At 37.0% G+C, this 13,612-nt stretch overlaps 1 protein-coding gene across 2 annotated transcripts in view; it reads right to left on the minus strand.

Annotated features, from left to right (window-relative positions):
* arhgap17a (Rho GTPase activating protein 17a) overlaps positions 1-13,612 on the minus strand; it is a 37,812-nt gene that overhangs the window by 16,302 nt on the left and 7,898 nt on the right. For both annotated transcript variants that reach the window (XM_051914778.1, XM_051914779.1), the window contains exons 2-6: positions 7,421-7,460; positions 3,778-3,882; positions 3,594-3,670; positions 445-556; positions 57-133 (exon numbers count right to left, since the gene is read on the minus strand). In XM_051914778.1, coding sequence (XP_051770738.1) covers positions 57-133; positions 445-556; positions 3,594-3,670; positions 3,778-3,882; positions 7,421-7,460 — 411 coding nt within the window. The remainder of the gene's footprint in view (positions 1-56; positions 134-444; positions 557-3,593; positions 3,671-3,777; positions 3,883-7,420; positions 7,461-13,612) is intronic.

Raw genomic sequence — 13,612 nt, forward strand, 5'->3', positions numbered from 1 at the left:
TGGGTAAAACTAGAGTTAGGATATAATAAAACCTAGATGTATGATAGAAACTTCACCTCGCTCGGGCAGAGTCATAGTCCAGAACCAGCTTGGCTAACTGCCGCCTTTGTTTCAGGATGTTAGGAATGTCCACCTGACAAATCAATAGGATTAGGTATGCATCGATATTAAAATTCTGGCCGATATTGATCATTTTGGTCATATTATCAGCCATTTATTAGTTATCGGACTTATTAAAATTCTATACTATTTTGTCTAAATAAATACAATTAAACACTAAAAACTGCAATCAGTTGTTTAAATGCTACAAGTCATTTAGCCATAACAACATTATAACGTATAGTATGAGAAATGGATACTCATTTAAAGATTTGCTAGTGAGTGTTGGATGATGGCAAAGAACCTAAATGTGAAATTGGGAAAATTAGCATGCATAGTCCGTACCTCTGCTAGCTGATTGAGGGGGTCTAAGATCTCCTTTTCAATGTTCACTTCGTGCTGCATTAGCTCAGATGCCAGTCTGTTCTCGGCATCTCCGCACATCTCCATCATTTTTCTGCATAGAAGATACTGAATATAAACTACCATAAAAGTTTGGGGTTGGAAAGATTTAAGTCTCTTATGCTCATGAATGATGCAGAATAGTTGGGATGTAAAAAAAGTAAAAACAGTAATATTGTGAAATAGTATTACTATTTAAAATAAGTATTTTCTATTTTAATATATTTTGAAGTTGAATTTTCACCAGTCATTACTCCAGTCTTCAGAAATCATGCCAAGGGGCTGTCTACACGACACCGTTTTCAAATAAAAACGGAAAATTATGCTTTTGGCCATTCATTTACACGACAACTGAATTTTGAGGGCCTCAAAATGCAAACCTTTGAAAACGGGTTTTAAAGAGCACGTTTTTTTTTTTTTTATAAATATGCCGTTATTGTCTCGGTGTAAACTACAAAAATGCAAATTTGTGAAAACGGTGACATCATGCATGTGTATTAGGTGTTAAGTCTATAGGCATGTAGTGTTTCTTTACAAAGTGACATCGCCAACTACTGGTCTGGCATGAATAGTAAGGCATTTTTAGTAGTTTTAACGGATCCGTGTGAACGGTGATAGTTTTGACAACATTGCTGTCAGTACATGAAAAATGCAAAGGAAAAACGTTTCTGTTTTTAGTAGGGGTGTAACAATTTATCATGTCACAATATATCGCAATACAAAAATGCAACAATATCGTATCGTGGATAGTGACAATATGCATTGTGCATGGTTCACCCAAAATGAAAATTACTGTGTGAGAAAAAAACTTTAGTTCACAGAGTTTTAGTCTCAGTACTACATTAAACTACTATTTATAATGTTGAATATAATGAATAATAATGCAATGGGGGAATATTTGTGGGTCCTGATAATGCCAAATGTCTTATGTTACCAGTAAAAAGTGGCCTACATTATTTTAAATATACAGTGGGTACGGAGAGTATTCAGACCCCCTTAAATTTTTCACACTTTGTTATATTGCAGCCATTTGCTAAAATCATTTAAGTTCATTTTGTTTTCCTCATTAATGTACACACAGCACCCCATATTGACAGAAAAACACAGAATTGTTGACATTTTTGCAGATTTATTAAAAAAGAAAAACTGAAATATCACATGGTCCTAAGTATTCAGACCCTTTGCTGTGACACTCATATATTTAACTCAGGTGCTGTCCATTTCTTCTGATCATCCTTGAGATGGTTCTACACCTTCATTTGAGTCCAGCTGTGTTTGATTATACTGACTGGACTTGATTAGGAAAGCCACACACCTGTCTATATAAGACCTTACAGCTCACAGTGCATGTCAGAGCAAATGAGAATCATGAGGTCAAAGGAACTGCCTGAAGAGCTCAGAGACAGAATTGTGGCAAGGCACAGATCTGGCCAAGGTTACAAAAAAAATTCTTCTGCACTTAAGGTTCCTAAGAGCACAGTGGCCTCCATAATCCTTAAATGGAAGACGTTTGGGACGACCAGAACCCTTCCTAGAGCTGGCCGTCCGGCCAAACTGAGCTATCGGGGGAGAAGAGCCTTGGTGAGAGAGGTAAAGAAGAACCCAAAGATCACTGTGGCTGAGCTCCAGAGATGCAGTCAGGAGATGGGAGAAAGTTGTAGAAAGTCAACCATCACTGCAGCCCTCCACCAGTCGGGGCTTTATGGCAGAGTGGCCCGATGGAAGCCTCTCCTCAGTGCAAGACACATGAAAGCCCGCATGGAGTTTGCTAAGATGGTGAGAAATAAGATTCTCTGGTCTGATGAAACCAAGATAGAACTTTCTGGCCTTAATTCTAAGCGGTATGTGTGGAGAAAACCAGGCACTGCTCATCACCTGTCCAATACAGTCCCAACAGTGAAGTATGGTGGTGGCAGCATCATGCTGTTGGGGGTGTTTTTCAGCTGCAGGGACAGGACGACTGGTTGCAATCGAGGGAAAGATGAATGCGGCCAAGTGCATCTTTCCCAAAAAGACTCATGGCTGTATTAGATCAAATGGGTGCTTCTACTAAATACTGAGCAAAGGGTCTGAATACTTAGGACCATGTGATATTTCAGTTTTTCTTTTTTAATAAATCTGCAAAAATGTCAACAATTCTGTGTTTTTCTGTCAATATGGGGTGCTGTGTGTACATTAATGAGGAAAAAAAAATGAACTTAAATGATTTTAGCAAATGGCTGCAATATAACAAAGAGTGAAAAATTTAAGGGGGTCTGAATACTTTCCGTACCCACTGTATCTAAGTCAGTGACAGAGTGAAAACATATTCATCTAAAATAAATCTGTGTTTCAGCATTAGAATCACGAATATCTTTATTCTGGTGTCATCATTGTCCTGTGCAAAGGGTTACCAGCACCAAGTCCAAGCCTATTCATTTCCCTTCCCAATGTAATACCAAATTTAGCATTTTAATCAACAGTACATTTTTTGTTATTGTTTTACCATATGTCTTGGAGTATTGCAATAATATCGTATCGTGAGTTCAGTATCATGAATGTATCGAATCTTGACATGAGGGTATTGTTACATCCCTAGTTTTTAGTACATCGTTGTTGTGTAAATGTACACTAATATGCTGATTTGAAACATTTCTTATTATTATCAATGTTGAAATAGTCATACTGATTATTATTTTTGTGGAAACTGTGAAACATTTTTTCAGAATTGACTGATGAATAGAATTGTCAAACAGCATTTATTTGAAACAGGAATCCTGTTAAATGTCTTTACTTCACTTTTTATCAGTTTAATGCATCCTTGCTGAAAAAAAGTATTAATTTCTTTAAAAAAAAAAAAAAATCTTACTGACCCCTGAAGTAAGTTAAAAAGTGTATTGACACAATAACACATGTACAAAACCTCTAATATACCAGCACTTGTGGTGTTTTTTTGAAATGCGTGACTCAAGCTCAGCAATAAAGTGTTCTTTTGTGCCATTATCTCATTTGTATGATACAATGAGCTTATCCATTAACAATCTAAACAATAAAAACCAGATTTAAGGGGAAATCAATTTAAATCTATTTAAATGTTGATGTCGTCCAATTACCCAATCAGAGACTCCTCCCCCAGCTGGTTCCCACCATCCTGCATGGCCTGTGACAGCGCTGTTAGTGGAAGCTTTTTCTGTGACAGAAACAGAGATTGTGCAACATTACATGCAAATCTAAGCAGATAAAATACATGGTGTTGACTGATATTTTGTGCAGTCATAAGCACTGTTATGTCCTTACATGTCTCTTCTCAGCATCAGTGCCTATCTGCCCCTGCAAACACAAAGCCATTTTTTTGTGTGTGTTGTGCGAAACGACTCGCACAGATTCCATACGTCGCTCGATCTGTGCAGGATAAAACAAAAGATCAATAACAACCCACAATCCATATTGAGCCATGGCTACCGCTCAATGCAAAGTCTGTATGCATTGTGTTGAAAGCAAACAGCCTGTAAAAATGCCTAAGGCATGTTATGTAAAAGCATGGGAAGCCTCTGTGAGATGAAACAGATTTCATAAATTGCTTATAGCCTTCAGATAGCCTTATTAGTTAGTTATTACAGCCTGAGTGTTTGTATCAATTAACAAGTGTTGCTGATAGAAAGGATATAAAAGAACACTTTTCATAGTCTTGAGGGCGGGGTGAGGTCAAGCGTGATTTATTACACCACTCTCTTTGGAGGCATGAAAAGGATATGTTATGTTACAAAAAGAAGACAAGTATGACTCATCTATGCCTAAGATTTAGATGCATGGGCTCAACACTGGGATGTCATAAATAGAAAATACAGATGCAGACCAGACCCTCTTTTTCTACTTCAATCTGTTATATAAAAAAGGGGTGCCAGCGCATACCAGCAGAGACAGAGAATGGCGATGGATCCTTTTCACATTTCTGGGTTCTGAGAAGCGGAAGTCATCATAGTTAGGTAAACTTCTATAGCGGTGAATGGGAGACGACAACAGAGAAAGATGTCAAATTTGCCATCACTCCCTCAGCTGTTGTATTAGAAACAACCTCGCAACAGCATTAAAGGGATAGTTCACCCAAAAATGAAAATTTTGTCGTCATTTACCCTAATGTTGTTCCAAGCCTGTATTTTGTTCTACTGTACACAAAAGAAGATATTTGGAAGAATGTTTGTAACCAAGCAGATCTCGCCCCCCCATTGACAAACATAGTAGGAAAAAAAGAAAATACTATGGTAGTCAATGGGGAGCGAGATCTGCTTGGTTACAAACATTCTTCCAAATATCTTCCTTTGTGTTCAGCAGAACAAAGAAATTTATAAAGGTTTGGAACAACTAATGGTTAGTGAGTCCGACTGGTAACCCAAAGGTTGCTGGTTCGATTCCGGCAGGAAATGACTGAGATTGAGCAAGGCACCTAACCCCCAATCGCTCCCCGGGTGCCACAGCATAAAGGCTGCCCACTGCTCCGGGTGTGTATCACGGTTTGCAGCGTGTGTGTGTGTGTGTGTGTTCACTACTCACTACTCTGCTCCTAATATGTGTGCACTAACTTGGATGGGTTAAATGCAGAGGACAAATTCCGAGTATGGGTTTCACGTGTCACTTTCACTTTTCACTTTAATTCACTTTTTGTCATTTACTACCAAGGTAATATAACACAAAGTATAGAGTTTTTTTAAAAACAAAAATATTAAAAACTTTCCTAGATTTGCGAAGTTGATAACTGTGAAAATGCATCATCACAGTCCGTGAAAAGGTTTTATAGATTACAACATTACAACTTTTGCTTTGAAGAAAAAAGTATATGAAATCAGAGGAAAAAAATACAACATTTCTATAATAAGGGAATGACTACAATCCAATGAAGCACTGCAAATGATGTAATAAAATGAACATAACTGACAATATAAAACTACTGATTTATATTAATTAGTAATACAAGTATACACAATAAATAATAATTTCAAACATATTGCAAAATATTCATGCAAACTCGATAACGTTATTCACAATGCTTCTGAGTTATTTCATCATGATAATCTGATTGGTGGATTTCTCTTCAGGATTTATTGGCAGTGTAGTTTTTTTTATCTGGAATTTGTGTATGAAAGACGACTTTTTAAAAATGCAGTAAATGCAAGTAATTCTTGTATCTAAACCAATAATTTAAACCAGTATTTTGCAAATATTACTACAGGTATGATAAAATAATTTAGCCTGATATGATTGTTTGCCTCTCTACCAGTGAACAGCGTTTCTGAATGTGTCTGTCAATCAGAAGACGTCAATTCGGTCTATCAATGAACTGTTTCAACATTTATAAACTGATCAATCATATTAATAATATATAACTCTAGAAAACCTGACAAAATGTGAAATGATCAAAGTACAAAGTTCGGTTGTATCGATTTTAGATTTTACTAGCATTTACTTTTTCATTTATTATTTAGGCTACTTATTTATTCTACCCACAATAAGTTCAGAAAAAAGTGAAGGTTTTGTCAGAACAGAGGTCCACTGTCTAAGACTTTAAAAACTAACGTCATAACAGACTTGTCAGCTTTTTGATGCGAGCAGGACGGGCCTGCTCGAACACATGTCAGCCCTAAAAACAACCATGAAAAGAATGTCACTTCAGAACTGTGAGAGAGGTATGACTGAACAAACAGTGAGGAGGAGAAAAGAGATCCAAATGAGAGAAAAAAAAAAAAAAAAAAAAAAAAAAAAAAACTGACTCATGTTCCAAAAACAGCCTAGTTCAGGAATTCCACAGGCTGGGAGAGGAGATAACCACCTCCTCACACTTCTCTGCCTCCTTTACGTCATAACATTCCCTCACAGCCGTCCCAACGCAGCTGGGTCAAGCGTACATTCCGCTCAGGCGTCTCCGGCATGAGAACGCGGAGAGGCCCGCCACCTGGCACGGGAACAAGGGGAATCACTGCCTGTTATTGTCAGTGCTTTTTCTGCTGAGGGAGATCCTGTTCGAGGGGAGTTGTTTGGATTAACTGGTGTGAGAAGTCTTTACATGTTTGCCTGTTGCCATCACAGACTAAAATCTGGGGAGCAAACGGCAGACTAAACACACAGAAACAATGAGCAGTTCTATTGAACCAGCAGTTTTTGTAATGGAACATATTATACAATGTTCAGAAAACGGGGAAACACCACTATAATACTGATTAGTCATTGGCGAAATGAAATCTGCAGGCACGTCCTGTCCGGACAAGCGATTAGGGAAAACTGGATGCAGTTCAAACTGGGAGAGTGCCACTATCCAGATGCTCAAGATTGTCAAAATGTCCCCAGAACGCATCTGTGAGTGGCACGAGTGTAAAGGCCCTGAAGTAACATGGGTGATGGGATGGTGATGGGAAACCGTTGTGATCCTCCCCGAGCATCATGCAGAACCCAGAATAAAAACCGAGCCCCTCTGAGCGCCACGGGGGGTGTCAGCATAATTCTCGCTTGATGTGTCCTAACATCTCAGAGATAATTTTAGACGCAGCCAGCTAAGAGCAATAAACAAGCTGTCAAAAAAGCTAGCGGACACAATATTGGTAGAAGTTCAGATAATGATTCTCTGTTTCACAGAGTCACGTTCCTACTTTCTAGAAGGTCGTTTTGGCACAATTTCCATAGCAACAAAACTTTTTTTTATATAATTCCACTGGGGACAGTTTCACATATAAAGAGAGCAAAAGCAAAAGACTCAATGTGACGCAAACCATTTTGCTGATTATTCAGAAGAGAACATTCTGTCTAGTGTCTAATGTGAAAAAAATAAATTGTATTGAATGTATTTGAGTTCAGCTTTCCCAACCCAGTGACTCACTAGTTTCCCACCATTTAATGAAAGATGGATTAGAGCCAATGAACAGGAGACAGAGATGGAAAGGAAAGCAGTCACCTGTAACAGGTCATCACTGAGGACCTCCGTTTTCTCCGCTCTGTAAAAGAAGTCAACAGATCATTAGAAACAAATCCCATATTTATTTAAAGACACACTGTTAAAAAACCTACATTAAAAGTAGGGCTGAACAATTATGGGGACACAGGTTTGCTGTGTTTGTTGGTAGGGCTGCACAGTTTGGCCAAAGTTTTGTAACTGTATAACAATAATAAATTATTATTACTATTATTATTATTATTATTTATTATTATTATTATTTTAATAACAAAACAAGAAATATTACTATTGTAATATTTCACTGTAAAATGAATATAATATACTTAACTATGTTTTCAGTGGTGTATAAAGACCTTACATAATGAACCATTATGTTTTTATTACCTTAGAATGAGCCATTTCTATCTACATACACCGTGGGTCCCCTTACATCGAATTCGCCATTTTGCGCCGCCATGTTTCTACAGTAGCCCTAAACTGCTCTACAGAGCACGTTTGCTAGACTGGCTACTCTTTGCTGTCTCAGACGATGACATCTTTGTCCTGTGTCAGCCACCGTAGCTTCTCTATGTGTTTCGAAAGGAAGGGGTGAGCGGTGGCCTGAGCCGTTGGTTGCAATTCGCAACCTCACCTCTAGATGCCGCTAAAATTTACACACTGCACCTTTAAAGTCCCCCTGTGGTGAAAATCAAGTTTTTAATGTTGTTCATGTGTCTATCTGGTGTTTTTAACATGCTTTAAGACAAACCATGTGCAAATTCATGAGTCAACACCATTGCTGAGTATTTTCTCTTTAAAAGACAAACCCGCGTTTTGAAATCGATGTTGTTTGTGACGTCACAAACTACCTTGTAACCAATCACGTCAACGTGCTAGCGGGCTTTAGCATATCATTAACTGACCGCGCAAGGGAGTCTCAAAAGAAGGTTATCCCGGTATATTTTTCTGTTGATATAAAGAAAAAAAATCGTATAGATTTAGCAATATTGCGCAATATTGACTCGTGAATGTGAACATGGTTTGTGTATCATTAGCAACACATTAAAAAAAATTATTGACTCCAGTGGGACTTTATGGCTGTTTTAATTTCTTTATTTTTAAACATTAAACCATTAAGCTTTTATTTTAGTGGTAACACAGCAAGCCCTTTAAGCCTCCCCTTTGCTGACAACAGCTGGTTTATAAGCACCTCTGATTACAAGTTTGGAAAAACGATTGAAACATGTTACGTTCCCAAATGCACATTATAAGTGATGCAAACTCAGAGCAGGTGTAGAGATGAGTTTGTATGGAGCAACATTTAATGCGAATCGAGCCGTTCTGACTGAGACATTGAAAGCACTGGATCATGAGCTGCTCGCATGCAAAAGAACAAAGTGCAGCTCTGAACATATATTTACTGAATTAAATTGCAATTTGGTACTAAACCATATTTCAGTTTTATTTCAATTAATCATGCAGCCCTACAAAGTGGTATAAAATAATGTTTACAAATAAACTGTAGATCAGGGGTGCCCAATCATATTCCTGGAGATCTAGGGGCCGTTTACGCGACACCATTTTCAACTAAAAATTGAAAACTTTATGCGTTTTGGCCATTCATTTATACATCAACGGCATTTTGGGGGCCTGAAAAACTTTTGAAAACAGGTTTCAGTGCAAGTTTTTGAAAATTATACCATTATTGTCTCCGGGAAAAACGCGAATATGTGAAAACAGTGACATCATGTGCATGCGTATTACGTGTTCAGTCTATAGTCATGTAGCTTTTCTTTACAAAGTGACATCGCCAACTACTGGCCTGGCATGCATAATGCAGCTTTTTTAGTCATTTTCGCAGATCTATGTGTGAACAGGGATTGTTTTGACAACATTGTCATCTGTACGGGAAAAAACGCAAAGGAAAAACATTTCCGTTTTTAGTACATCACTGTCATGTAAACGTACCCCTACTAACCTGCAGAGCTCAGATCCAACTCTGATCCAACCCACCTGTCTGTAATTATTGAGTGCTCCTGACAATCTTACTTAGCTGGTTCAGATGTGTTTGATCAGGGTTGGAGCTGAACTTTGCAGGAAGGTAGATCTCCACGAACAGGATTGGGCACCCCTGCTGTAGAGTGTAGACCAGGAGTGTCCAATCCTGCTCCTGGAGGGCCACTGTCCTGCAGAGTTTAGCTCCAACCCCAATTAAACACACCTGAACCAGCTAATCAAGGTTTTTAGGCATACAGGAAACTTCCAGGCAGGTGTGTTGTGGTAAGAGCTAACCTCTGCAGGACAGTGGCCCTCTAGGACCAAGTTTGGACATGCCTGGTGTAGACACTACTAATGGTCAAGTCTAGGAGTAGCCAACAGCTGAAAATCTGTCTAATGGAACCAGCTGTCCAAAATGGCATTTACTTTCCCAGGGAATTTTAGCAGTCCACGGTCAGCCTTGTGAACAAATAGTTAAGGTCCTATTAATAGTAAACTAATAGAGGGCTTTGACCATGGCACAGATTATGTCCTGTCTATCTAAGACAGAGAGAATGTGAGAGGACAACATCAGCTCAGTTCACACAGCTTGCGCACACACACAAATATCTATCACACTACTGTTTCAGAACAATGACTCAGAGACAGGTTGTGTGACCTCACCTAGAAATTGTCTTCCTTAATGATCTGTTTACTTATTCGGCAGTGTTAGATACCTAAGTGTTTGCTACTGTAAAGATCAGAAAGGATATCACTATGCTCAATCAAATACACTGATGTGCGCAGGGAAAACAGTGAGAACAGATAGATATTTATGATCCGAATGGATTTATGATCCTACGAGTTCACATCAACATAAAAACTTGCATACAACAGACTGTGGCAATAAAACACTGCTGAAATATTTCCTGTGTTGAGGTGGGCCTGTTTCTGTGTCTGTACCTTCTGTTGTGGCAACCGTAACATTCGAAAGCATGGAGGATGTCATATGTTATACAATAGTGTAAGCTTGTCCATCATAACTTTGAGTATTAGATTCACTGTACACTCAGAAAATCTTAATTGTTCTCCAAGAGGAAGACAGTAATCATGCTATTCTTTTACAGCTAATAAAAGAATAGTGTCTTGGAAGTCATTAATTTATTTAACTTACAACAAATATCAAGTTTCCTTAAATTATAACAATTATATAATCATACAGCAATTAAGTAATTATAAATGTATTATAAATTAAATGTAAATTATACTTTTTTTCCTTAATTATGACAAATTAATTTCAACTGATTATAGTTATAAAGGCACACAGTAGACAAAAGTGTTTGTTAATTGGTTAAAGGGTTAGTTCACCCCAAAAAAAAAAATTCTGTCATTTACTCACCTTCATTTCGTTCCAAACCCTTAAGAATTTTGTTCATCTTCGGAACACAAATGAAGATATTTTTAATAAAATCTGAGAGATTTCTGTCCCTCCATTGACAGTCTACGCAACTGACACTTTGATGCTTCAAGAAGTTCATAAAGAGATTGTAAAACTAATCCATATGAATTGAGCAGCTTAATCTAAATTTTCTGAAGAGACACGATCACTTTATATGATGAACAGATTGAATTTAGGCCTATATTCACATATAAACATTCACCAACTCACACATCAGTTGTGGTAAATGGAAGCTCAAGCATGTTTGCTTGACGTGTGCGAGAACCAGTAAAGTTCATTCTTGTGTGTTACGCAGCATGTTTGAGATTCCGCAAGAGGTTTGTTCTAGCACGTCAAGCACGTTCGGTTGAGCTTCTGTTTATGTTCGCTGATCAATGTTTATATGTGAATAAAAGCCTAAATTAAATCTGTTTATCACATAAAGTGATCAAGTCTCTTTAGAAAACTTGACTAAACTACTCAATTCATATGGATTAGTTTTACAATCTATGAACTTTTTGAAGCATCAGTCGAGTAGTCGAGTAGCTGTCTACGGAGGGACAGAAAGTCTCTGTGATTCCATCAAAAAGATTCCAAAGATGAACGAAAGTCTTGCGGGTTTGGATTGGAACAACATGAGCGTGTGTAATTAATGACAGAATTTTCATTTTTGGGTGAACTATCCCTTTCATTTTAAGTTACTATACCATATACAACAGCCATAACTCCAGTCTTTGCTGTCACATGATCCTTAAATCATACTAATAAGCTGATCTGGTACACTTATCATTATTATCAATGTTAAAAAAAATGTTGTGCTGCTTAATATTTTTGTGGAAACAGTCATACTTTTTTTTAAAAGAACAGCAGATAGATCTTTTGCAATATAAATGTCTTTACTGTCACTTTTCATGACTTTACAAACACACCCTTTCTGAATAAAAGCATTAATTTCTTAAAAAAAAAAAAATTACTGACCCCAAGCTTTTGAACGGTGTATAAAAGTTTTTTTTCTTAATTATGCTGAGATAACTTTTGTTCATTCGATTTATCAGTGTCGATTGATTCATTTAAAATGTGGTAAAAATGTAGGATAGACCTGCCCTTTTGTTTGAAAGTTTTGCTTCTGCGTGTTTTAGGTTAAAGTAGTTAGGTAAGATTGATTGTAATTTTTGGTTAGACTAGTTTTGTTTGTCATTTTGGGCCGTGGGTCTCTCTTACGAATCATACCACTGTTGTTACTTCCTTTTTTTGGTATTTTCAATACATTTATCTTCTAATTTATGGTGCTTTCTGTGGTTCTTTTGTCTGATGGCTTAAATGGCTTTAGTTATTTTTCTTTTATTTGTTACATCTTACCCCTAGCAAACATAATAAAAAAGTGTATAATACAATGAAAGTAACTTTACTGTAAGATACTGTAAAACATATAAATTATGGTGAAAACAGAAAAACGATGTATCCACATTTAATCACATTGTATTTAACGCTTATGTTTCTTCTATTTTTATTACCGGTTATGTATATTAAAAGGTTAGTTCACCCAAAAGTAAAAATAATGTCATTTATTTCTCACCCTCATGTCGTTCCACACCCGAATGACATGAGGATCTGAAGAGGATCAAACTCTGAAGATCCATAAAGTTACTAAAAACATATTTGAAACAGTTCATGTGAGTTCAGTGGTTCAATATTAATATTATAAAGCGACAAGAATACTTATTTTGTTTTTTTGGTGGAAAAAAAAAAAACGACTTTTCAACAATATCTAGTGATGGGCCAATTTCAAAGCACTGCTTAATGAAGCTTTATGAATCTTTTGTTTCGAATCAGTGACTCAGATCTCCTATCAAACAGCTAAACTGCTAAAATCATGTGACTTTGGCGCTCCGATCCACTGATTCTATTTGTAAAGCTCTGAAGCAGTGTTTTGAAATCGGCCCATCATTTATTGTTGAAAAGTCGTTATTTTGGTTTTTTGGCTAACAAAAAGTATTCTTGTTGTTTTATAATATTAAGATAGAACCACTGATCTCACATGAACTGATTTAAATATGTTTTTAGTACCTTTATGGATCTTCAGAGTTTCAATGGCTTTGCTCTCAATAGAGGCCTCACTGAGCCATCGGATTTCAACAAAAATATCTTAATTTGTGTTCCGAAGATGAATGAAGGTCTTACGGGTGTGGAACGACATGAGGGTGAGTAATTAATGACATTATTTTCATTTTTGGGTGAACTAACCCTTGAAGATGTTTATGTTACATTTTATGTTGTTTTATGTGAGTTAATGTTTATTGCATTATTTATTGTCATGTATTATACTCTAGCCGGTTCTAATAGTGAATGCTTATACCCAAAACCAATGACCTGTATCTTTTTATGCATTTAGGCCTATTCATTTTATTTTGTCTAAATGATTCTAAAAACTACAGATATAAAAGCATGCCTTCGCCATTTATGTATTTACTGTCATATCTTTTACCAGAGCTGGCCTGACAGTTAATTACGGTCATTTGAAGACCTTATGTTTACTTTTTGTTATCAAAAAAGCCATAAAACTTTTATTACCATTGTATTTATTGAAGAGCAATCAAGCAGAGGTGATCAGCATTAGCTTAATGGAGCCTGACTAATGTGGTTAAAGCAGAATACAGGGTCTGAATAACGGAAACTGTTCTGTCAAAGCTCAAGAGTCTGATTGTGTATCGTTTCATGACTTCCTTTAGTCTGCCGTGTTACCCACAAATCTCAGCCCCAGTTCCTCCTTCTGCCAAAACTGCACGGTTGTAACCTCG

Source organism: Ctenopharyngodon idella, chromosome 12 (assembly GCF_019924925.1).
Source record: "Ctenopharyngodon idella isolate HZGC_01 chromosome 12, HZGC01, whole genome shotgun sequence".
NCBI lineage: Eukaryota > Metazoa > Chordata > Actinopteri > Cypriniformes > Xenocyprididae > Ctenopharyngodon > Ctenopharyngodon idella.